The sequence below is a fragment of the Anser cygnoides genome, chromosome 3 (assembly GCF_040182565.1).
Source record: "Anser cygnoides isolate HZ-2024a breed goose chromosome 3, Taihu_goose_T2T_genome, whole genome shotgun sequence".
NCBI classification, from domain to species: domain Eukaryota; kingdom Metazoa; phylum Chordata; class Aves; order Anseriformes; family Anatidae; genus Anser; species Anser cygnoides.
The window spans coordinates 109,446,569-109,472,094 of NC_089875.1; the positions used below are offsets into that span (position 1 = coordinate 109,446,569).

The following is a 25,526-nucleotide window of genomic DNA, read 5'->3' on the forward strand; positions in this document are numbered from 1 at the left end:
GACTGGAAACTCTGCACTGCATCTCCACCAAGGGCAACAGAACCACTGAGGACGGGCAGATGAAAGTTTAGGGAAGCGAGCTCTTGTGGAGAATGGAGCCATTTAACCAAGCTAAAAGAGCCTGCCTCTGGCCATCAGTAGGACCTTCATCTCCTCTCCTGCTTTTATACACGTGCCTCATCTTCAGCAAAATGAGCCAGCTGCTTTCAAATACAGGCAGATGTTGAAGAGAATCAGGTTTACTATTTTGTGTCTACAAAAGGGGGCTAATAGTAAAGGTGTCAAAGCGTGCTGATGGAGACATGCTTTTTGAGGAAGAATGACAGCTGGATGAAAACCTGTCGAAAGTCTTTATGAAACCTGCTGGTTGGGTGATACAGTGGTAAATGGTCCCCAGTTTGTAACTGCAGGATAATGTACACAAGTAAAAAATAATCTTAAAATAAGCTGTAAAAACATACATATAATCTCAGATGACTGTAGAATGAGAGCTCAGGGCCACAATGAACGATCCTATGCAAACTCTACCTCAGATGTTCAGTAACAGTCAATCAGATTGAAAAACATTTTCATGCCACTACATGAAACTTCGGAGTGTCTGTAACATTCAATAAAAATATATATACAAACTGAATATAAAAATTATACAGAAATAAAGAGGAGGACCAAAGGGCATGTAGAAATGAGTTAAGTACACTAGGACTCAGTACATTGGAAAAGACACAACTGAGTATGTTAGAAGTCTATAAAAACAGGGTGAAGAGCCATTTGGTTTTTCACTTTTTTTTTTTTTTTCTTTTTTGAACTAGAGGCATCATTTGGAACAAATGAAAGTGTATAAAAGGAGGTGGCTCTTCCACTAGAGAGGTTTATGACAAGCTGAGTATAGAGATCATGAGACAGTTTTGGGGAAAAAAAAAAGCCATAACACCACGGAAATGAGACAAGCCTCAGGGCTTTACTAAAACTGTGTACGTTCTTTAAAATGCGAGAACGTAGAAACCTGCAAATTTTTAAGCAGCAAGTGTGACACACATGGTGGGCAATGATGCAATAATAAATCTGTTTTTAAAGACAAAACTTCTAGTTTTGTGTTCATTCCCTTCCTTCAGAATCTATCATCAGTCAGTATGATAAACCAGTAAGCTGGTAGATGTTACTTGCTGTGTTTTGCAGCGAAATGTAACCCTAGCAAAATCCTTGCCTTGGCTCCCATTTCTACTTCCTTCAATTGTTGTGGCCCCATTGATGTTGCCCTGCTCCTGATGTGTTCTCCAGCTAGTTTTTTTGCTCAGGTCCTACCCACTGACAGGTGAAAGCAGGCAAAATCTTCATTTCCTATGTGGTTTACCATCATCCTGTGCTTCTGCAAAAGCAACACATTCACACATTCTTTGGGAGACCTGGCAGGCCAGAAATCTGCCTTCATTCCCAGAAACAAATGGCCCAAGGTGTCACCTAGAGCCCTGTTTTGTTGTAAGAGTTAACTGCATGCCCCTTTGTGAAACTTGACCTTGCACAGCGTACTTGCCCAGATTGCTGTGTTTTGAAGGGAAAGTAGAGATAAATAAAGCAAGCTTGAAAAATGATCATGTTTTTAAGTAAGTGTACGAGTTTTACCCTTGTGATGAAGGTATCCATATTCTATGGCCATCCTCACAATGTCTTTTCACAGTGCAGAACGCCAAAAACAATAAATCACAGAAGGATCACTAAACTAAATGAATCAAATGTGGCCAACCCAGCCACTGAATTGTGCTATTGTTTATAAATACAGAAGTGACCCCTCTGTACCTGGTTGCAGTGACATAATGGCTCCACTTATGACTTTCAGCAGAGAAAGAAATTGTGAACAGTCATCTTTCTTGAATCTAGTTCTCCTTACACCCAAGGAAGGTGATAGATTTTGCTGCTTTGGTGCAACAAACCAGCAGCAAAAAGCTCCTTGAAGATGCAAACACTATCAGTGCTTTTCAGGGAAAAAAGGATTAATTGCGTTCGAAAGCATTGCTCCTAGAAATACAACTGAACTCTTTATTCACGTATTTTTGTCAGCATAAGCATCTCCAAGTTTAGATTTGCACAAAAATAAAAATTACAAAATAAAACTGACTCTCAAGTGCCAGTTCAACTCTTTTGTGTTGTGTTGGTTTTACTTTGTGTTAAATACAGTTAATACCAAGGTGATTTTCTTAACTAAATGAAAAAATAATCCCCAAAACAAAACAGTATTTGCTAGTGTATCTTGGTCACTCCCAGAGCCTCAAATGTAAAAAATTTGCTCTATCATACAAAAGATATAAAAAAGCTAGCACTGGGATACATGTATCCTTGTTACGTGCCTCTTCTTTCATCTATTTTTTAATTTCTATTTTATTTTGGAAGATATACGAATATAGGCTAATCAGTTTTGGATGTATATACTAAAACTGTTCATTACTGATGCAAGTTTTGAATACAGAATAAGTCAGGAGTAGCTCTGGCTAGAAGGAAAACATTTATCATGGATTTTTAACACCAGCAAAACAGAACACAGACAGAAGATCAATAACACTCATTAGAGCTTTATCTACAGCTCAGCTCTGAAGTGACACTAAACACTAACTTTTCATGATCCTGAAAGAGAATAGTCAGAAAATCCAGCTACAAACTTACTGACTAACCTGAAAACAAAACAGACCAAAAAAGAAAACATCATTAAATATAGAAATATCTTCTGTGGAATAATTCAAGGTTTTCTTGCTGGAGATATGTCTTGCAGTTTGTCTGCATCTGCTGATTTCCGGTTACATTCATTTTCTAAGTTTTTCCTTTCTTTTCTCTGCAATTCCAATATACTTTGCTGTGCTATTTTGAGGCTCTTGAGACTGTTCGTGTAAGAGAACAAAATTAAAGCAATATACCTGAATTATATACATTTGAATTTAATATATATATATTAGGTACATGGATGAGATAACCTTCCTTAAAACACCGAAGGACAGCTGTGACCAGCAAGTTCAAAAAAGTTAACAATCTCAAGAGTTAAAGCACTATTAAATATCTCATTAGGAATGCTAAAGTAAGGTGGCAAGGCAAACATCTGAGCAATTTTCACAGTCTGTTCACGCTGATACAACAAAACAGATCCCAAGTCAAAGATGATGGTAATAAGTGTCGGTTGTGGTTCCACAAATATATCATCATCCATTACTAAATCCTCAAGCCTAGGAGAGAACTCAGTAATATAAATTTGTTACAAAACAGTTACTTTAAGCTCTTAACCCACTCCTTTCCTTTCTTTAATGATTCAAGCTGACATTTAGGAAAAAGAGATTTAGAAACTACTCAGTATAGTCAGCTCATTACTACATTGCACAATGAAGGGCCTGGCTACTCTAAAAATAAGAAAGTTCAGAATCAGATGTTATTGCTGAAACACAGAGCAACCACATCTGAACTGGCTCCTTCTATTACCATTAGGATTTGCTTTAACTCCTGTAGAGTGTTCTGGAACCCAAGAGAGATTATTTATTAGCAGGGTGGCAACCTGACCCTGGGCTCCCTTTGCAGATTACTACAGTCCTATTTGCCAGGATTTAAATCTTTCCACAGCACTGAGTATGGAGACACTCAGGTCATTAGCTGAATGTCAGCCCTGGCCAGCACTGGAGGAGATTAACTCAGTCCTGCCCGAGACCCAGGCAGTGCCAGGCAGGTGGGCATTGGCCGTAACGCTCAATTTTAGTTCTGAGATCCCTCTGCTGGCTTGATCTCTCAGCACTTATCTCCATGTCCTGTGAAGGCTTGGACCTGAGCTAGGCTTGGAAACAGTAAAATATACTGGCACTTTGCATCTACACTGAATTTGGACTATTACAAGTATTAACTGAATTCATCACTAGTGTCTGTAGTGCAGGCGTGGTACATCCATTTAAGTCACCTATGAACTGCAATCTCACTGCACTAAGAGGTGGCTTGTTGTTTTTTTTCCAGTTCTTCTTTTGAATTTTGTTTGTTTTTAGGGGAGCAGGCTATGGAGGACCCCATAGTGGCATTCCAATACCTACAAGAAGGCTATCCAGCCAATGGTGCCAGGCTCATCACAACGTGCATGGTGGGAGGAGAGACAACTGCCAGGTGCTGAAACAAGACAGGTTTAACCAAGAAGGTATTATGTAAAAGGCTTTTCAACATGGGGACACAGCCTGCCTGGGGTAGAGTTGCACAGTTTCCATCCTTAGAGGTTTTCAGACTTGATTGAATAAAGCCCTGAGTGACCTGCTCTGACATTAAACTAACACTCTTTCAATGAGGAGGTCGAACCCCTAGAATGCACTTCCAACGTGTGTTATACTATGATCCTACAGTGTTTAAAGTTTCTGTGCATTATTACATCAAAATTAGATCTGAACACAAAATTAGGGAAAAGATTTACAGATTCATTTTAACAAGAAATTTCTATTAACACATGGAACTTCAAAACCTTCTGATAGTACAGACAATGTAATAAACAGACAATGCCCTTGATTAAAAAAAAAAAAAAAAACAGAAAACAAATCAGAAATCTTTTGACTTACTAAGACAGAAAGGCATTTGGAAATTGTCATGTCTTGGAAATATTTGAAAAGTGCATTCATAATAGGTATAAATAAACGTTGAAAATTTGAGATAGGGCTTCCCAATTGTAGAGAAAAATACCTCTGAGTCTAAAACAGTCCACAAGCATAGAAAATTTCTGCTTGTCCCTATGAATAAACATCACTAAGAAGAGAAAGGAATTTCAGAAAAAAAGTGGCTAAAGAAAATATTTAGCTATCTATAAGAAGGAGAAAAAGAGAGACAATAAATGCAAAATATTTTACTGATTGCAAACAAAAGCTGTGGCAACAACATTGCACAATACTAAATTTTAAGGTTTTGAAATTCTCAGAAATTAATTTTCATTCTGATTTTTTGTTCCATATATCTTTGTATTTTTACATTAGTTTTACATTATGACAAAAAGTAAATTACTTACAGAAATTAAGACAAATTGTATATAACCTGTCAGATTATTAATGTTTTATTTACATGTCAATGTAATCATTTAATGTTCTTCTCCTTTATGAAAACTTTAATCATATTCAATGTTTTGCTAGTATGTAACAGAATTACACTGTCCACACCAATATATATTTTTTTAAACATTACAAGTATATAGGAATTCACTGTTAGTGTGCTGTTTGAATTTTCTGCAAAATGTAGGTAATGATAGCTAACTTTGTTACTTCACTGGAACAACAAATTCTCCCTTTTGTAGATGATCTCCAGAAGAAAGACAGAGAAATCTATAAATCCAACATTTTTAGATCCAATGCTGAATAGCCTGGAGAGCAGTAGTAAAAGTCCTGAGTGCAGGATGAGTTCCGCGATGAGACATCAAGAGAGACCCCGCCTCTGCACTGAACCCTGCTTCTTTAAGTTGTTTTGCTATTTCCTCTACATCCCAGCCTCCTTCTTCCTGGTTAGCCAGCAAGTGGTCAATAAGGTGAGGGTAGAAGGCAGTAGATATGCACTTTACCACTAACTTGGCATTGAGGAGCAAGGAAAGTAGTTCAGCATCACAACTGGAATCATCAACCTACGAAGAATGAAAAATCCATAGTAATTAAAAATGAATTACCTGATACATCCATCAACCAGAACATGCCATGACTGGTCTGTCTGCACAGTGTGACCTTGAAAGCAAGATGATATAGTACTTTGAATGGATTAATAACAATGATACATACTTGCTATATTTCAGAATATGTAAAGATGCATCTTTAGCAGTCTCTTGCTTTAGTGTAAATATTTGACCTGCATGAAGTTAAGGAATAAGAATGTTTAATAACGGAGCTAGAATTATATGAAAAGCTTTATCCAGTTTTCACAGGTTCTCAGTCCCCAGTGCTGAATGGACCACACCACTTACCTCCATATCAAAAAGGACACCCTGAGGAAGGTCAGAGCAGAACACGTTTTGGTCATTTTCATTAATACGCTATATTATATTCTATACTGACAACATTCCCAGACTCAAACAGATTTTCCAGAGTTTCAGCACTCACAAGGACTAGATTTTCAGAATACAATCTATTTTAAAGAAGATTTGGTGCACACAGTTGCTATTTCTGTGAGACACCCCAGATGCCTCAGAAGAAAAGGAGGCTATCTGATACATGAGAGCACATATTCTCTTGAAAATCTGGTCTATGGCTTTACAAATAACATTGCAGAACACATTAAATTCTACTTCAGTTCATTTTGGAAGTCTTATATAAATCTTTTCTAGGTTCCTTGAAATGCAGTGCTTTGATCAGTTTAGGTGTCATATCACTTCAAGAAGTACAATAAAACAATGCATGTAACACAAAAAGGGCCAAAGAAGTGGTGGACAGTAGTCAATATGACTGCATCCTATCACCTAACAAATAAAGTAATTAAATCCCTATTTTACAAAGCAACTCTTCTGTTTTAAAAAAGTCTGTCTGTCTAGCTTTAGTTTCATTTTCTATAACAACGATGCATTGTCTTACATACTCACATACCAGCAAGTAATAAAAATCCTGTGATTCGGTACTACTCAAAGACCAATTCAGCTAGAGCTGTTGACTAACCACAGGGCACAACACTGACACTTGACAGTTGAATTTAAGCAATTTTCGATCTAATTATTATCACAAAGCACTTAATCACGATACCTTTCAGGACATGTAAAATTTCCTTGCCTCTGTTTCAGTCCAAGCTAAAACAGCACAGAGCTTTGCTTCCTCTTGTTCACGTGTAACAGGCAGCACCCACCACTTGCCCCCACCTTTACCACGAGCACATTGTAACAGGCACTTCTTACTTATAACCCAGTTCTCGCTTCCATGAAGTTTTCACTACCATTGCTCAGTGAGATGTAACTATCAATTTGCAATACATTTTGCAGTATTTATTTATTAGAAAGATTAAACATCACTGTGATCTACCAGTTCAGAAAACCAAAATTCCTGTTAAATATCTTTCTTACTCAGACGCATACACTGTGAGATCATGCACACCGGTTAACATGGACCGTCTAATGTGGGAAACTACTCTCTCCAGTTTCCCTATACACGTAGTCAAAGAAACAGGATCCTTAAGGCATAAGTCAGAACAGATAGGTAACTTCCCCTTGAATGATTGGCAATCCCAAGTTTTGGCACTTATTTAGAGGAATCAATATTACATTTACATATGGAGGAACAGCATTTATAAGGAACTATCAGGTAGTTCTTTGTATGAAAGTAGATCTGAATCTGAGAATGAGAAATCTGCCCCTAACTTCAGAAGAAAGAGCTTCCTTTGAAGTAATGACAAATTCTTTTAGAAGAAAGGCCTTTATTGTATCTAAATAATTTTAGACTAATGAATATATGTTTCTATTCTGCGAAAGCATGATGACTGAAAGCATACATGTGATAAGAAACAAAATTATGTGTTGCTCAGTTTTGGAAAAGACAACATTCCACACAACATCAAATATAATTAAAAAAGGAAAAAGACAACAGATGAAATACCATAGCATGAAAAAATACTATACTTTATCAAGCACAAAGCCTCAGATAAAAGATGCCAGGTGAGGCTATTCTCCCAAAACCTGTTTATCATCTTTAATTAATGTAATTAATTAATACATGATTATTCCTTATAGTTTACAATTTTCACTTCCTTTCAAACTTCAGAAGTTTTCCAGAAAAACAGAATGGCTTTGTCATGGCTCAAATCTTAAACAATTTCCTCCAAGTCTTCAGCATTCTCACGATTAGTTACATAACTCCTTACAGTTTACAAAGCTAAAATGCAATGGCGCACAGCAGTTCTAGACCCAGTACTCAGAATGGTTCTAACAACTGTAGGGTTGTGCACGCTTCAGGTTGTCCACTCTAAGTCTTCCATTATTTAAAAGTTCCTCTGAATTGTTTCATGTTAATTACTGAGATGCTTTCCTTCTGAAGACAATAAAATTCCTGGCGTTGGCATCATGTAGCAATAAGCAGTTGCAGTAAGTGCAATAGGCCATTATCGAAACAACTCTCATCTCTTCTGAAATGGGAGGCTGGAGGGGTATTCTGCCCCACTTCTGAGCTCCATATGCTCTATTCTTGACCAGCACACAGGATGCAACTTTACCCAGCGCTTTAGTATTTAATTTTATGGACATAAAGCACAAACAATAATTACAGTAATGAGATTAACAGCAGATGGGAGGTCTGATTTAAATTACTTTTTTTTAGGCTATTATTCAGTTAATGAAAAGTCCTATAGATTAGTGCAATTTCATATGCCAAAAACCTACAAATCAGAGAGAGGCAAGTCTGAACCTAATATACCTTTTTCAGCATAAAACCATTAATCGTCTGAGCTACACTATGGATATAAAGATGTCCACGTGCAATGCAGAGGCAGAGCAATGCATCTGTACTCACACATGAACAAGATCATTGTGTCTTTATACACAACAAAAGAGCATACAAAACACTCTCCGTTGTGTCTGGCAGTCCACACTTAAGATTGAATAGTCCAGTAAGTTTAAACTGATTAACATTTACAATCGTCTGACTCTTCAAGGCTGTCTGAAAATCTGGTCTGAAAGGGGAAGCCTTTGCAATGTATTTGTCTCCAGGTGACTGTAAACACAAGAAGGCAACAGCACAGAAAGCCAGCCATAACCCGGGCTGCATCAAAAGCAGCGTGGCCAGCAGGGCAAGGGAGGTGATTCTCCTCCTCTACTCTGCTCTCGTGAGACCCCACCTGGCGTGTTTGGCTCCGGAGTCCCCAGCACAAGAAGAACGTGGACATACTAGAACAAGTCCAGAGGAGAGCCATGAGGATGGTCAGAGGACTGGAGCCTCTCTCCTATGAAGACAGGTTGAGGGATTTGGGGTTGTTCAGCCTGGAGAAGAGAAGGCTCCAGGGAGACCTTCCAATACCTAAAGGGGGCCTACAAGAAAGATGAGGAGGGACTCTGTCGGGGAATGTGGTGATAGGACAAGGGTAATAACTATAAACTAAAAGAGTGGAGATTCAGATTAGGTATTAGGAAGAAATTCTTCATTCAGAGGGTGGTGAGGCACTGGCACAGGTTGCCCAGAGAAGCTGTGGATGCCCCATCCCTGGAGGTGTTCAAGGCCAGGCTGGATGGGGCTTTGGGCAACCTGGTCTGGTGGGAGGTGTCCCTGCCACGGCAGGGGGCTGGAATTAGATGAACTTTAAGGTCCCTTTCAACCCACACCATTCTATGATTTTATGATCCTATGAAATCAGATCCTTTGAACACATTTCCTGGGGCCAAGGCCACTGCCTGTTCTGCACTGCTTTGGTAAATCTAAGCGGTGCCTGACAGGAGTGGGAGGAATGCAGAGAAGCCAAGGTTTAATGAGAAATGTGTATAAAAATAGGCGGCAAAAACTTGACTATATGTTTTTATCACTTTTACAACTCCAGATCATGCCAGTATTTAAATAAAAAAAAATGCGCTCATGGAAATTACTTACCAAACCTATGCAAAGACTGTCAGTGAATTAATGTGTATTTTAAAATCTCAATTAATACAGCTTGTATACTGAGCAACCATACTTTGATATAGCTATAAAAATATGATTTAAAAAAATCAATTTATATACACTATCTATATTTAAAATTATTTTAAATCAGAACAAACACTAATGCAAACATTGCTTTAAAATATAGACACAACATATATTTAAAAGTAAAAATATATTATAGAATCATAGAATCATTAAGGTTGAAAAGACCTTCAAGATCATCTGATCCAACCATCCCATTACCACCAATATCACCCACTAAACCATGTCCCTAAGCACCACGTCCAACCTTTCCTTAAACACCCCCAGGGACAGTGATGCCACCACCTCCCTGGGCAACCCGTCCCAATGCCTGACTGCTCTTTCTGAGAAGAAATGTATACTAATTTCCAACCTAAACCTCCCCTGGCACAATTTGAGGCCATTTCCTCTATAGAGTTTATAATATGGTGTTTGCTCAAGAATTCAAAATCTAGGACTCTTCCACCTAAAAAAGCAGCAGCTTAGATGGTATAAGCAGATTATCAACATCATTAGAGTATATGGGGACTGATTAAACATTCCCTCATAAAACAAGAATTATGAAGCATCAAGTGAAGCTAACAGAATCGGATTCAGAGTAAATAAAAGAAAATAGCTTTTTATTACACTGTTGAATTCTTTGGCAAATGATACTGCACAATGTAAAAGCTCATCCATGTTTAAAGGGGAAACTGGGCAAAACTGAGAAAGAAAACCACTAGCAGTTACTTAGCACACAAATACATACAGCCAAAAATAACTGGAAGCTGCGAGAGCAACCCAGAACAAGAAGATGTATGTTTCCCCTATTCTTACTCTTCACTAGACTTGTGATTATTCCCCCTGTTGGAGCCAGGACACTAGTCCCTATGGACTTCTGACTCTCAAAATTTTAAATTTTTACACATAAATTCATAACAACCTTAGAGGCTATTTTTGTTTGCTAACCATTTTGACTGTATTTGAAATGTTCTATGAATTGGCACACATTGGCTGCAAGAAAATACACCTAGAATACACACCAAATATTTGTCTGTGGTAAACACAGAGTCTTAAGTTTTTTACTGTCTTTTCTTTTTCAAACTAACCCTTTTGACAAGACTTGTAAACAAGAGAGTAAACCCAGTTAAGGCAATTACTAAAAAGTAACCTTACCATCCTAATCCTAGTGTTAAAAATCTGTTTTTTGTTTGTTTGTTTGTTTGTTTGTTTGTTTTCTGGACAGTGAGCAAAGGAGGGTCTTATTAATGAATTGCTTCTGATCTGCAGAAAGGCATATGCATGCCCTTACCATCCCAACAACCTAAATTAATCTTAAAACACTGGTTCCAGCAGGTTATAGCCAATTCCCCATAAATGCTATTCCAGTGATGTGGAATGCAGCTGACTGCAGTTTAAGTCTCACAGGTGCAAGCATCTTCTGCAAAATGAATTCACAGCCACTTTCCATCTTGTGTGAGCATGTGAATAAACCATAAACAACAACGATGACAAACTCACAGTATATACGATGGAGAAAAATCACTGCATCTATCTAGACTTCCATGCTGAGGGTGCTAAATTTTTCAGTAACGTAAAATCTTTTACTTTTGGAAGGCTTAAATTGGAGATGTTTTACTTTTTCATATCCATTTCTCCTTCAGCAGGATTTGATGGTGCCGATTTAGTGTGATGCCCACACACACACTGTGCGTATGTACAAGGAAAAGAACTAATGGGGATACTTATGCTAAGGAGAGGAAATCCTGACTTTTTTCCTTGACACGGGTACCTATTTAGGTATTGGCTGATATCTACATTAAAGATGTAGGCATTCAAGTGCTACCTCTGATGACTAGCTCACTTCAGACTGACGATCAATGCAGTTCCCAGCTACAGAGGTGCATATTCATCTAAGAAGCCAGAGACCACATAGAAAGAGGATTGCAACAGATGCACTCATCATTTCTGCCACTGCAGTGCTACAGCAATCTGCTTCGAACAGGGTTTGTACATTTTATCAAATGTCTCTTTAATGCAAAATTTATAAAAGAGTCTGCATCTGCTGATGAAAAATCACATCCCAGCAGGGCTGCCCTCAACAAGCACAGAAGTGAGGACCACGTGCGCTCCTTCCTCCACAAGTCTTAATTTCTTTCTGCATATCCTCAGCAGGAGCGGGAGGAGCCTCATCCCAGACTCTTAGGGAGGACACATTCAAGCTGTTTCTGAAACACCCTTGGCAAATGATCTGAAAAAGAAGCAGTCGTACAACCTGTATTTACCCCCTACGCTGACTGCAGTATTTCTGAATCACAATGTCAGTTTGTGTCTTACGCTGAACTTGGTGTTGTCAGTGTATAATTAGGAAGGTTTAAGCGTGCCTGCCTGGGGCTTTGCCAACAGCACAAATGATGTTACCAACTGCAAATGCGCTCAGGCTCGAGGCCCTCAGCTCCACCAAGACAGCAGCTCCCCTGGGCAAGCAGAGGCAGGGAGTCTGCAAGTTTTAAACAACCTTTTGTGCTAAATAGGTAGGTGAAAATCAGCTTTACCAAAGGTGACAGCTCTTTTGACATACTAGGAATAGCAACTTGAGGCATCTAAAGAAGCTTTACTGGTAAATCAGGGAGGATTCTAAAAATTTGAGTGACCATAAATGAAAAACAATAATGTGGCTCCACTCTCCAGGACCAATACTACATCTCATGTAAGTATCCAGTATTTCTACTGGTTGCTATTACAGCGTACATGGATATTGTACCTATATTTGATAGTACGTAGCATATTTGAAAGAAATCTCTCTGTAGTGATGACTTCAGATAAGCAAGAGCAGGTCAGAAGGTTCCCTTTGCCTGCTTCAGTAAAGGACAAGTCAGAGTCTGGGCAATTCCCTGTTCATATTTTTTATGTCTAGAGACATAAAAAGAGTCTAGAGGGTCTGGTACTAGCAACAGGAAATGTGTCATCCATAACTTACGCATTACCAAACCCATGCACTATGAAATATGGATACTAATGGAAAAATAAGAGCTGTTGATAACATAACAGCTAAAAAGAACTGAACTGGCCATTTGCTTGAGTATTAGCTCTACACTACTAGTGGAGGTAAAAATGCTTTTCATTTTGTTCCTGGATGGAGTCTGTATGGCTACAGGACAAATAAGTAAGGGGGTAAGAAAATGAAGAGACCTAAAAACAACTAGACAAGTAAAGGACAGACAGATTACTGTTAGGTTATAAATGCATAATTTTACAAGGTTTCTTTTAAAAGGTAAGCCACACACAGTGAGCAGCCATACATGGAACAAGACTGTGGAGAAATAACTGGAAATTAATTTCACACATTCTTCATGATTTTTCATATTGCATTTTTCAATAAACCATTTTGTAAAGGTAGTCTTAGCACGTCAACATTGAAAATACAGGATATAAACTGAAATAAAATATTATTTTAGATTAACTAAAAATATTTTCTACTCCTACGTCAACTTCCATTTTACCTACCAACAGGTAGCAGAACACTTAGTTTCTCCGTCAGAAGTAAAAATATCAGTCTTGATCTATGAAAGATAATCAAGTGAATCGCCAACCCTTCTCAAAAATAAAAAATAATCTGACTCTTAAGGGCAAAGTCTAAATCCCACTGGCAATAATAAGCTTATTTAAGTAAACTTTTTACATTTTTTTTTAATTTTCACACACCACAGAGAAAAAACAGATACTTCTGTAATCCAAAAGAGGTAAATGGCAGTTTATAAGAAGATGCACAATAAAGAGATGTCTGCAATTTCAAAAAAGCTTACACAAAATCCTGGTTGTTTTATTACAGGCAAAAGCTATACAATTCTTAGTATCAGCACTTCAGCATCATCCTTTTAACTGTAAACATCCATAAAGCTGTCAGCAACATACAACAAATGGCTAACTAATACATCGTATCAGCAAGCAAGTGCTGTATTTTTCTCACAGCCATATCTGTGAGTTGTTTTAACACTATGTCGGGGAATCAATAGCTATGATTTCCCTTTGCCAGATGTTATTTGTCCTTTCCCTGTTTAATGTAACCAGAAATGGGCTTCCTATGAAAAATTTATTAAAAATTCTACAAGAAGCATTAACACTGCTATTACTGTTGCTAAAAAGCAAAAAGTATGCATACAAAATTATACTGAATAAACATTGACATAGCTAAGCAGTATACGCACTTTTAGTTGGTAAACTACCAACTAGCGTAATCATAAGAGATGCATATAAATCAAGGAGTAAGAGATAATTTCTAAACCATCCAAGAAACCACCATGCTCTCAAATGTAGCATGGCACTCTTCTGTGCTAGTTGCTTTTCTAACACTGGTGGTGAATCTCACATTCAAGGTACTGGCTAAACACTATGCCTGACGGAATGAAATCAAGTTACATTTTCATTGACTTAAGATGAAATACTAGACCAAAGCTAAATGCACTGAAAATTCTAGGTTACGGAGCACTGGTGTAGAAGTATATGCTCAAATTAATACTGATTTTGGAAGAAAAAGTAGGAACAGTTTTTCAAACTGCCTCTCACATAAGAAGGCCAAAAAGAACATTATTTTAGGAATGCACAGGTGTAGTAAGTGTTTTATATTAGTAAGAAGTTAATATGGTTCCTGGCCCTAAAACTTCAATATAATATAATCAACCTAGACTGTAGAAAATTAAAAGCCACAACACACTGGAAAGAAAAGGCCAGTTAAGATAGCAATACAATTAGCAGCCATTCAGAAAGTGCTACTGCACAGCACTGGGCTTTAAAAGTAGTTAAATAAAATGTACTTGGACATAAATTCCTGCTGGGAAGCTTGAGAGCTAATCACTAACTCAGCAGCTTTCATCTGTTAACAAAAAAGTCAATTTTAAAAGGTTAACAGAACATATAGATGAGAAAGTGCATGCATATATCAGATCTCCAGCTCCTTTTCTATAAGATCATCTTGTTTAAAAACAGTTACAAAAATTGTTTTGCAGACAAAAATCTACAACTGTAGGTGTAAAAATAAAACTATTGACATGCTAACAATAATCCACTGTTTTGGTGGTTAATATTTAGAAAGGTATCTTTTGTGGAAAAGTCAGAAATGTTGTGTTTCATTTGTATAAAAAACTGGGAATAGGAACACCTTCATAAAAACCTGTGGTTATTTCCTTAGAACAACAGCCTCAACTAGGAAATACTTACAATTTGTACTGGATGTTAATTATGATATTCAGATTTTGAAACAAGAAGACGTGTATTACACGTAACATGCCCTGCTACCTTCCTTGCAAATACTTTGAATGTCCATTTATGTTCCACAAAGCTAGTGCTCCATCCGTTTCAATAACAGTACTTTTGAAGGTAAATTAGCAACATCTGAGATGAAGCCAATACTTCCAGATTCATTGTTTCTCTGACAGGTTCTGAAGGCCCCCTGAAGGGGAAGCAGATAAAACCAAGAGAGGATGAGAGACTTACAGCAGAATCCCGGGAAAATCAGGATCACTTTTCTTTCCATATCTTTCCTAGGAAAACAGGGGATAGTGTCAAACTACGTGGTTGGACTGCACTGTTTGTTGTAACCAGAGAATCTGAAAAACTTGTTGCAACACATATAACTGGAACAGAGAGCCTGATGGAGAAGGCTCCTTCAGAAACGGAGGAAAGTTTGCATACTTTTAATCTCAGAAAAAAGTTACATTTTCAATCTGCATTCCAACATACTGCATTTTTAAAGCTTTTGCATTTTGAGGATGCTTATTTTTAAAACATGTACAAGTTTTCATTTCTGTTTCTGTAAAGGCAGTTTTATTTTGAAGTAGCATACTGGAAATTTAACCTCAATTATTCGTTTATATTGCAATACGCAACTAAGAGCTCCCTAAGAGACAGTACGGAATTCAAAAATATTAGAGAAGTGGTTTTCCTAAATAAATAAATATTATATGGGGACCTTCGATACAGTTATCCAGCAAGAAAGAAAAACCATTTATTCTCTTTTGCAGTAAGTAGACAGCTATACTGCACAACCATGGCTAACAAAATCTAAGGAAGTCTTTCAGGTTGTACATAGAATCATAGAATATCCCAAGTTGGAAGGGACCTAGAAGGATCATCAAGTCCAACTCCTGGCACCACACAGGTCTACCCAAAAGTTTAGACCATGTGACTAAGTGCAGAGTCCAATCGCTTCTTAAATTCAGACAGGCTTGGTGCAGTGACTGCTTCACTGGGGAGCCTGTTCCAGTGTGCAACCACCGTTTCGGTGAAGAACCTCTTCCTGATGTCCAGCTTAAACTTCCCCCGCCTCAGCTTAACACTGTTCCCGCAGGTCCTGTCACTGGTGATAACGGAGAATAGGTCATCTGCCTCTCCACTCTCCCTTGCGAGGAAGTTGCAGACTGCGATGAGGTCCCCCCTCAGCCTCCTCTTCTCTAGGCTGAACAGGCCAAGTGACCCCAGCCGCTCCTCATATGTCTTCCCCTCTAGGCCCTTCACCATCTTCATCGCCCTCCTCTGGACACTCCCCAACAGTTTAATGTCCTTTTTGTACTGTGGTGCCCAGAACTGCACACAGTACTCGAGGTGAGGCCGCACCAGCGCAGAGTAGAGCAGGACAATCACTTCCCTCGACCGACTAGCAATGCCGTGCTTGATGCATCCCAGGATACGGTTGGCCCTCCTGGCTGCCAGGGCACACTGCTGGCTCATATTCAACTTGCTGTCAACCACAACCCCCAGATCCCTCTCTGCGGGGCTGCTCTCCAGCATCTCGTCACCCAGTCTGTACGTATAGCCAGGGTTGCCCCATCCCACGTGCAGGACCCGGCACTTGCTTTTGTTAAACTTCATGTGGTTGGTGATCGCCCAGCTCTCCAATCTCTCCAGATCTCTCTGCAAGGCCTTTCCACCCTCATCTGAGTCCACAACTCCTCCAAGTTTGGTGTCGTCGGCAAATTTGCTCAAAACACCTTCTAGTCCTACATCCAAATAATTTATAAAAACATTGAAGAGGACTGGCCCTAAAATGGAGCCTTGAGGGACCCCACTAGTGACCATCCACCAGCCAGATGTGGCCCCATTTACCACAACCCTTTGAGCCCTGCCCGTCAGCCAATTGCTCACCCATGGCATGATGTTTTTGTTTATCTGTATGCTGGACATTTCGTCCAGTAGGATCCTATGGGAAACCGTGTCAAAAGCTTTGCTGAAGTCCAAAAAGATCACATCAGCTGGTTTCCCTTGATCAACTAGATGGGTGATCTTATCATAAAAGGAAATCAAATTTGTTAGGCAGGACCTACCCCTCATGATCCCCTGTTGGCTGGGACCAATGACTGCATTGTCCCCCAGGTGTACTTCAATAACTTCAAGGATCATCTTCTCCATAATTTTACCAGGCACTGATGTGAGACTGACAGGCCTGTAATTGCTAGGGTCTTCTTTCTTACCCTTCTTGAAAATTGGCACATTTGCCAGCTTCCAGTCCACTGGGACCTCTCCAGATTCCCAAGATCATTGAAAAAGAATTGAGAGAGGTCCCGCGATGACACCAGCCAGCTCTTTAAGCACCCTGGGATGAATCCCATCCGGACCCACGGACTTGTATGGATCCAGGTAGAGCAGCAAATCCCGCACACGTTCAGGGTTGGTTGGGAGTTTGTCCTTCCCACCGTCATGATCCTCCAGCTCAGGATACCCTGGGTCCCGAAGCCCATCATCAGTGTTGAAGACAGAGGCAAAGAAGGCGTTAAACGTCTCTGCTTTGCCTATGTCATTGTCTGTGAGGAGACCTTCCCCATCTAGTAGCGGACCTATGTTTTCTTTGGTTCTCCTTTTTCTGTTCACATATCTAAAAAAACCTTGTTTACTGTCTCTCACAGACACGGCCAGCTTCAACTCTAGCTGGGCTTTGGCCACAAGAATTTTCTCCCTACAAACACAAACAGCATCCCTGTATTCCTTCCTCGTCGCCTGACCCTCCTTCCAGCAGCCGTACACTTTCTTTTTTCGCCTAAGCTCCAGTAGAACTTCCCTGGTCAGCCAGATCGGCCTTCTGCCCCGCTTGCCTAACTTCCAATACTTTGGAATCACCTGATCTTGTGCTTTTAGGAGGCAGTGCTTAAAGACTGACCAGCACTGGTGGATGCCAATGTCTTCAAAAGCAGTTTCCCAGGGGACCAGTCTGAAGTCTGCTTTCCCCGTATCCAGGGCTGAAGTTTTGGTGGCAGTTTTCCTTCTGTCACCGTAAATTCTAAACTCAACCACTTCATGGTCACTATGACCGAGACAGCCGCCAATTGCCACGTCTCCCACAAGACCCTCTCTGTTCTCCAGCAACAGATCTAGGAGGGCACCTTTCCTAGCTGTCTCTCTTAGCACCTGCACCAAGAAGTTATCATCTAGGTGCTTTATGAACCTCCTGGACTTGCTCGTGTCAGCCATGTGGTGATCCCAGTTGACATCTGGCAAGTTGAAATCCCCCATTAGGACAAGGGGAGTTGATCTTGAGGCATCTCTTAGTTCTGCAAAGAAAAATTCATTGGTGTTGTTGTCCTGGCCAGGTGGTCTATAATGGACTCCCACAACAACATCCCCTTTATTTGTTCGTCCCTTAATCCTTACCCAGAGGCTCTCAATTTTGCCGTCACCAACTTGAAGTTCCACACAGTCCAGCCCATGCTTCACATACATTGCCACCCCACCACCTCGCCTACCCTGCCTGTCCCTCTTGAAGAGCCTGTAACCATCTATTGCAACACACCAGCCACAGGACTCATCCCACCAGGTTTCGCTTATGCCGATGATGTCGTAGCTGCGGGACTGGGCCAAGACTTCTAGCTCATCCATTTTATTCCTCATACTGTGTGCGTTTGTGTAGAAGCACTTCAAATACACCTCCCTACATGCAGCACCTTGTGTAGCTGACCGAAGGGTCTCACTAGCACACAGTCCCTATGATTCTAGCGCACCATCCCTTAGCTCATCACCGGCGTGCCTGGTTTACATGCACAAAAGTTAATTTGAAGTTAGAAGTTTTAAACCCATCTCAGTTTTCAGGAGACCAAAAACAAAAACACACACAAAACATGCAAACAAACAAACGAACAAGTGATTTTTCTTTCTAGGAGACTAGCTTTCGTGATTTTAGGCCTTACTTCTTAACTGACAAGTAAATATATGGGGGGGGGAAAAAAACAGTTGCACTGTTTTTTTTTACTGCATAAAAAACAGTAACTTTCTACAACAATTGAAAATACATAGTAATGTATAGCAGTTCTTGTCCAAATAAGAGATAGTATTTAGCTTTTTTTCCTCCAGAAACTCTGTTGCAGTGTCAAGTAAAAACATGTTTAGAATCACCTAAAATCCCCAAACATACATGTATTTCATCCCTTCTACAAAACAAAAAATTTGTTAGCAGCTTACAATGTGTATATGAACAATGCCAAGTTTGTCAGAAACACGCTCATTTGTACTTTTATCACTTACAAAAAAATAATAAAGTGCAAGAATAGACACACCGAGATAACAATCGACTTCATATAACACAGTCGTTTCTTTTCCATCACATTGACTTACAATAGCACACTAGGTAATTTAAAGAAAATGCTGTCAATTTTAATCACCGCAAGTATATAGAAAAGATCTTACAAGCCCTGTGTTACTGCTCACTGTACACAATAGCTGTGGAAAATCTTAATAATGATAAGGGTCTTGATAGTCTCTGCTTACTAATATGAAGATAAAAGAGCTAATTTATCACCTTAAACTCTGAAAGCTGATTAATTCAACTGCTCATACCTTAGCAACAGTTGTTATCTGCTCCAGTGCCACAGCATGAAGATCTTGATCTTTGCTTTCCACCAGCAGTTTCAGGGATGGCAGCAAGAGGGACTGGTTAAGCAGCAACAGACATAATTCTTTTATACACTGAAAATAAAAGTAAACTCATTCAGCAAGATCTCTGGAGATATTAGCATCATCACTCAAACTAAAATTTATGAAAATTCTGTGTCAAATGAAGAATGAAAACCTAACTTCTAAAACAAATGAAGTCCCTGATGGAAATAAGTCTTTGGAAACTTGAACAGATAAATTTAAAAAAAAATGTGGAATACAGGGTTATAAGTCGAGTCTTTGTTACATTAAGATGAGGCACTGAATCACCATTACAACCCAGAGTTTCACTGAAAGAGAAACAAAGCAATCACAGCCCTCTCTGGGACTCATATATTTGTGCTTAGTGAAATACTGCAAAACACGGAAAGAAGTTTAACAGACACCTGTGATACTTCTGTAACTCAGTTATACAATCATAAATGTGGAACAAAACAAAGAGGAAATAACAGTACATACCGAAGTGCAACACCATAAAGCTGTGTTTCAAAACCATTTCAAACTTTATACAAATTTTTACACGTGATGAAAGCATAGTAATTTACCTTTCCCTCTTTCATATAACTTCTCATTTTTATAATAGAGCACAAATTTAGCATCATAAAGCTGATGCAGTAAAAAAGGACATCTTTAAAAAAAAAAAAAAACAATGTGTTGCCAAATCTTTAACTTGAATTTTAGTTTAAAAAAAAAACTCAAAAAAAACCCTACAAGTAACCTGTGGTTTTGTTTTTCCTTAACATGGCAATGATTTATTTATACATCAAAAAGCATTTAGACTAACAAACTGTTATACATCAGATGATGACTTCCCCTATCTTTTTTTTTTTCCAAGGATTTTGTTCTAACAGCCACTTTCCACTGAGATCCAGCAGACATGTCCTGTGTTCGGGACAACTTACACCAAGTGCTTTGGGTATTATGTAGCACTGTCACCTTGCAAATGGCATCCAAATCTTCCAGGGGCTCTTTGTTTCACTGCAACACTTAGAAAAACATCAATTGCCAAAGGATCTCATCAGCTAAATATTACTTTGAGGGAACGCAAACCACTTTTAGAGATCTTTTGAAATCTAATGGTAAGTATAACAATTTGAAGACTGAAATACAACCACACTTTTAGCAGCGTGGTTTTAATTTCCAGGCTTTTAGAGTCACAGCTACTATTCAAAGACGTTAAAGGTTTCGACAGTCATGTACTGCACAATCACCTGGCCTCACTTGGTATAGGAAGCTACCTAGCTGCACTTTGCTCAGCCTCTTCTAAATGTATACCTTCAAGAAGGTATACATTTCAAGGATAAATTATACTGCACTGAGCTCTGCATCACTCATGCAATGCTTGTTCTCTTACCCAGATTTGTTCCTTTAAACCTATATTCTGCTGCTACTGATGATTAATGTTTTCAGTAAGGGATCAAGGAATAAGAATATAGGATCAAGGAATAAGAAGATTAAATAAATACACTAAAACTTTGTCTGATCAGTCACATGCTCATTAAACTTTTGATAATTTCATATTGTACTGTATTTCTTTTGAGCAGTATGCTTGACATACCAGCAAACCTACTGAATACAAAGTTAGAGATTCACTCGCTCTACAAGTCTCCTTTTCTTGAAAAGGTGTATCCATGGCAATAAATGCAGCTTATGTTCAGAAAAATAATTTCTGAGTCATAAGATACACAACCTGAACAAAACAGCAATTTTACCATACTTGGTAACATTTTCTGCCTGAAAGCCCCTCAAAACTAAGTGGAGAAGCACTGCCATAAGAAATAAGCCGTAACTATAAAAAGGCTCTAAAAGAACCCCAAATCATATTTTTTGGTTGTGTGAGGAAGGAAAGGAAACTAGGTACAGTACAAGTTTAAAGCAACAGGTCGAGGAGACCAATGGTGCAGATGTTGAATCTATTTGCTATCTCATTGCACTTCTTTAAAATAAAGAAAATTCTACCACTCAGCAAGCAAATGCAATAATACAGATATTAACTTTCTTATTTTCAAAGCAATAACATTTAACTCAGATGACATGCCACTGTTTTGTTTGCTTCTTAGATGCTCCAAGATTATGCCTTAGTACTGGTTATACATTCTAATGGGATATTTTCTAAAGCAATCTGCTTTGTTTGTAACAGAGGCATAAAGGCCTCAACAAAAGAAAATGCTTAGCTATTCAATTAACTTAGGTTTACCTTACACTAGCAGATTTTTAAGCCAAAGGTCATTAGATTTCAGGTAGTTACCAGTCATATGACTTGAGTAACTCTGTGCCTCATAGGAGACAGAAGATATCCAGTCTTACCTACAAAACATGTTCAAATATAGATAATCCATCATTTCTCTCTAAGGAGAAGTATATTCCAACAATTGTTATGTTTCTTTTTATGCATTTCTTTGTAAATCAAAAGAGCATTTTATTAGCTTCTGTTCCCTCTAAGAATACCCATAGAACACAATCAAATCAGCCTCTCCATCTCTGATAAGGTAATATACTGCACTCTTTCAGTCTTCCCCTTTCAGGTTCATCTGTACACTAACTATTGTAAGGCTCTCTCTTTTGCCCCTCTTTTTGCAGCATCCTCTCAAAATGCAGCTATGCTAACAGGGCATTATATACTCACTAGACCACTGGTTGTTTACGGAGACGCCCTTTTTATCCACTAATCTGCACTTGATCTCTCTAACCTTCTGGTAAGACTGCACTGCCTCTGTTTTCCTGGTACTCTTACGACATGACATCATGATTAATGACATACTGCTATGCAAAAGCCAGTAATGAAAAGTCAAAAAAACGAAGCATCTTTCTTGCTTTAATTCTTATTAAAAGATCTCAACCAAATGAACAAAAATAGTTGACAATTACGAAGGGTGAAACTTCAGCATTGAAAATTCAGTCTAGAATTAATAATAAATATTATTTTTTCTGGGACTGAAGAATTCATCCCAAAGGACCTACAGAAATCAAGTTAAGAGATATCACTCTTGAGAAAAAGACTAATTTCAGAAGACTGATAAAGAGAAATGCAGCCTGTCCTTTAGACGTGACATAAAGAAGATGTACAAGAGGGAAATGAATTGTAGACCTCTCAGACATCAAGTCCATGAAAACCATCAAAACATACAATGAAAAATCAAAGAAAAAATAATGTACACGAAAATCTTCCTACAGGTCCTAGCAACAGGTATCATACTTAGGAATAAAGCAATCACTGTGGTATACTTTGAACTCAGCAAGATTTCAAAAATGTCACATGAAACACTGTCAGAGAACCTAGGGAAATAAGGTGCAGGACAGTGTGGTCCAACTTGCAAACCCTTGCAGTGGCCTTCACCCCTTACTCCAACTGAAGTGACAGGACAATGTGCCAAACACAGAAAACTGTCCAAATAGTAAAACCATCTCCTCCTATGTCTCACACAAATGACTGCACTGCTGCTTTGGGCAGGAATTGGAAATCCAACCTATGCAGCAAGCCAACACTCTGAGCACTTCTGAAGAGCAACACAAGCAACTTTTATCTCTGCAATAGCACTGGAAAGCGCTCTAGTATCTGTCTGCCTGCCATGAGAGGCTGTGCTTCGAGGTGATGTGATGTTACCTGTGAGAGGGACAAGGAAAGTCCTAAATCAAAATCCGTATTACCATGATGTAGTTGAAACTTCTGTAAAGAAACATTTGCTTCTTAACTAGTTATGCAGCTATTGATGGTTCACTGTAACACAAGTGAGGCATATCAAATGAATTTCATAGGAGTCTGCTTTGGGTCCACTATTATTCAGTGTTTTCATGGATGGCTTGAATGGCTGGATAATGAGTACAAACAGTATTGTGTCAAGAGACTCAAAGGGCAGCATTTAAATTCAAAATTACCTGAACAAACTGATCAGAGACAACTGTGAATGAAGAAAAACATACAAAGTAAATTCACATATAAAAAGCATGAATAACTAGCTGCAAAAATAGAAAAAAAAAAAGAAAATCAACTGACTGCTGCATTATTCTACAAGATAAGCATCTTATGGCCACCAGGACCTCAGAGATTACAAATAAGAGACCAGATGCAGAGACTAGATTCTCCTATTTAAGTGTTTATGTTAACTGACACTTGACCTATAGGTTGACAGAAAAACACGAGATATTCAGAGGAGTTGCACTTTAACACTTACTAGGGGGAAGAAGAATTTGCCCCTTTCTAAAGAGATTTATCAGTCAGTGCAGGAGATGTCAGATAGTCCAAACAGATGTGCATTCCAAGCAAGTAAAACAATGCTTATTTCAACAAAGAGGAATGAAAAAGTCCATCCACTGAATAATGCAAATAAAACCAACCAAACCAAAAATCCACATATATAGATACAAAGATTAAATCTATGCAACTCCCCAGAAGACATTAAAAAAGATCTTGGCTGTAAACAAAACTAGAAGGACCAGCAGGAGGAAAAATAAAGAAAAAAAGAGTGCTTTCTGATGAAATCTACATCTAAGGAAAGTTTTTCTAGGCCATCATGACTTGAAGATAAATGTTATTTTTCCATCACAACTTTTGCATTTCAGAATGGCTAATGTTATCCATGGTAATAAAATGTTTTTAGAATTCCATTATTCTAGGTCTCTCTTAATCGATTTCAATCAATAATCAATTTATTGAAATATGAAGTCATCTAAATAGGTTATTTGTCAGCAATCAGGTTTTCATCTTATTTAGCCACGCAAGGTCAACCCTCTAATTTGTACACTTAAGTATACAGTACTTAAGCACTGTAGCTGTGTGTATAAATAAGTTACTTAATTTACCCATGTCATTCCCCATCTTCCCAAGAAGAGACTTAAACCAGTGCAGCCTGTATGTATAGGTAACAGTACAATCAAACATCATGGTGCAACTTCTGTTGCTGTACAACGTTCTAGCCAAAAAAAGCATGTTAAATTGGTAAAGCTAGTCTGGTCCTCAAACATTAAACAACTTTTACTAGTAATAAATCTTTATACTGCATCTGTATATTCACACCCATAGGTAGAATTCTTCCAGCACTCTGTACCTTTAAAAAACAAGGCACCTCCAACTAAAGCTGCCAATCAACATCAAAACAGTGAGTAAATAATGGTCTTGTTATGGAATTCAGGAAAAAGTTCACTTAATTAAGAAAGGTGAGAAAATCAGAACCCATTCTTGAGCAGAACTCTTGGTAAACTGACTGCTATAAGATGATGACCTTCAGTGAGATTTGTCCTCCTTGTTCACTAATGTCAGTTAGTCTACTTTGGCAAGGGTTGACTACTCCTATGCACGTGTAAGATCATGCTACGATGCAGCATTCAATCCTGTAACGAAAAGCTATGTACGCTTAATGCCAGTTCCAAAGTTATAGAAACCTGTCTTCAACCAAAAGTTTTGGTGAAGTGAGTGAATTAATAAATGCATGCACCCTTTCAGATTACTGACACCTGGAGTTGTGTTTTACACAGATTTTGAACCGAAATCAGTCTAACTATTGAAAAAAAAGCACAGCCCACACCCATCCACCTATTTTAAACAGAATGTGTCTTTTCTGCTCTGCTTCTGGTCTTAACATCAGCTGTTTTCTATAGCAAAGACTGTGATTGTGTGAAGAAGATTGTAAGCGATTAACGAGCCTACTAAAATATGCACAGGACTACTCTAAAGTTGTGTGAAGTTTATTAAGCATTTTTCAAGCCTGTCTTGATTAGTATACAATATTTATGTACAAAACGCTTCAATAATTGTAGAGATGCTTGTATGGAAGTACACTTACACAGTAGAGCAAGGCAGAATATCACACAGTTATTACAAAGTAATTGCTTATATATAAATTTTTATCGCCAACACATTTTCAAGGATTCCTCACTAAACCTCTATATATTTATAAGAGAGAAAATTACTCACTATTTAATGAACAGCTTTTGCCATACTGATTTCAGTGGCAATGCATTATTAAACCCTTTCTACAAATACTTCAAAGAATTTACACTGGAACAGGCCTCTAAAGGTCATATAATCTAACTAGCTCC

General features: G+C 38.5%; 1 protein-coding gene across 3 annotated transcripts in view; it reads right to left on the reverse strand.

Moving 5' to 3' along the window:
• Positions 1 to 1,602: 1,602 nt before the first annotated feature.
• Positions 1,603 to 25,526, reverse strand: part of NBAS (NBAS subunit of NRZ tethering complex) — a 188,347-nt gene continuing 164,423 nt past the window's right edge. For all 3 annotated transcript variants that reach the window (XM_066994950.1, XM_048071263.2, XM_013172651.3), the window contains 2 exons: positions 19,395 to 19,523; positions 1,603 to 5,602 (listed from right to left, as the gene is read on the reverse strand). In XM_066994950.1, the coding sequence (XP_066851051.1) occupies positions 5,327 to 5,602; positions 19,395 to 19,523 (405 nt within the window). In that variant the 3' untranslated portion in view covers positions 1,603 to 5,326. The remainder of the gene's footprint in view (positions 5,603 to 19,394; positions 19,524 to 25,526) is intronic.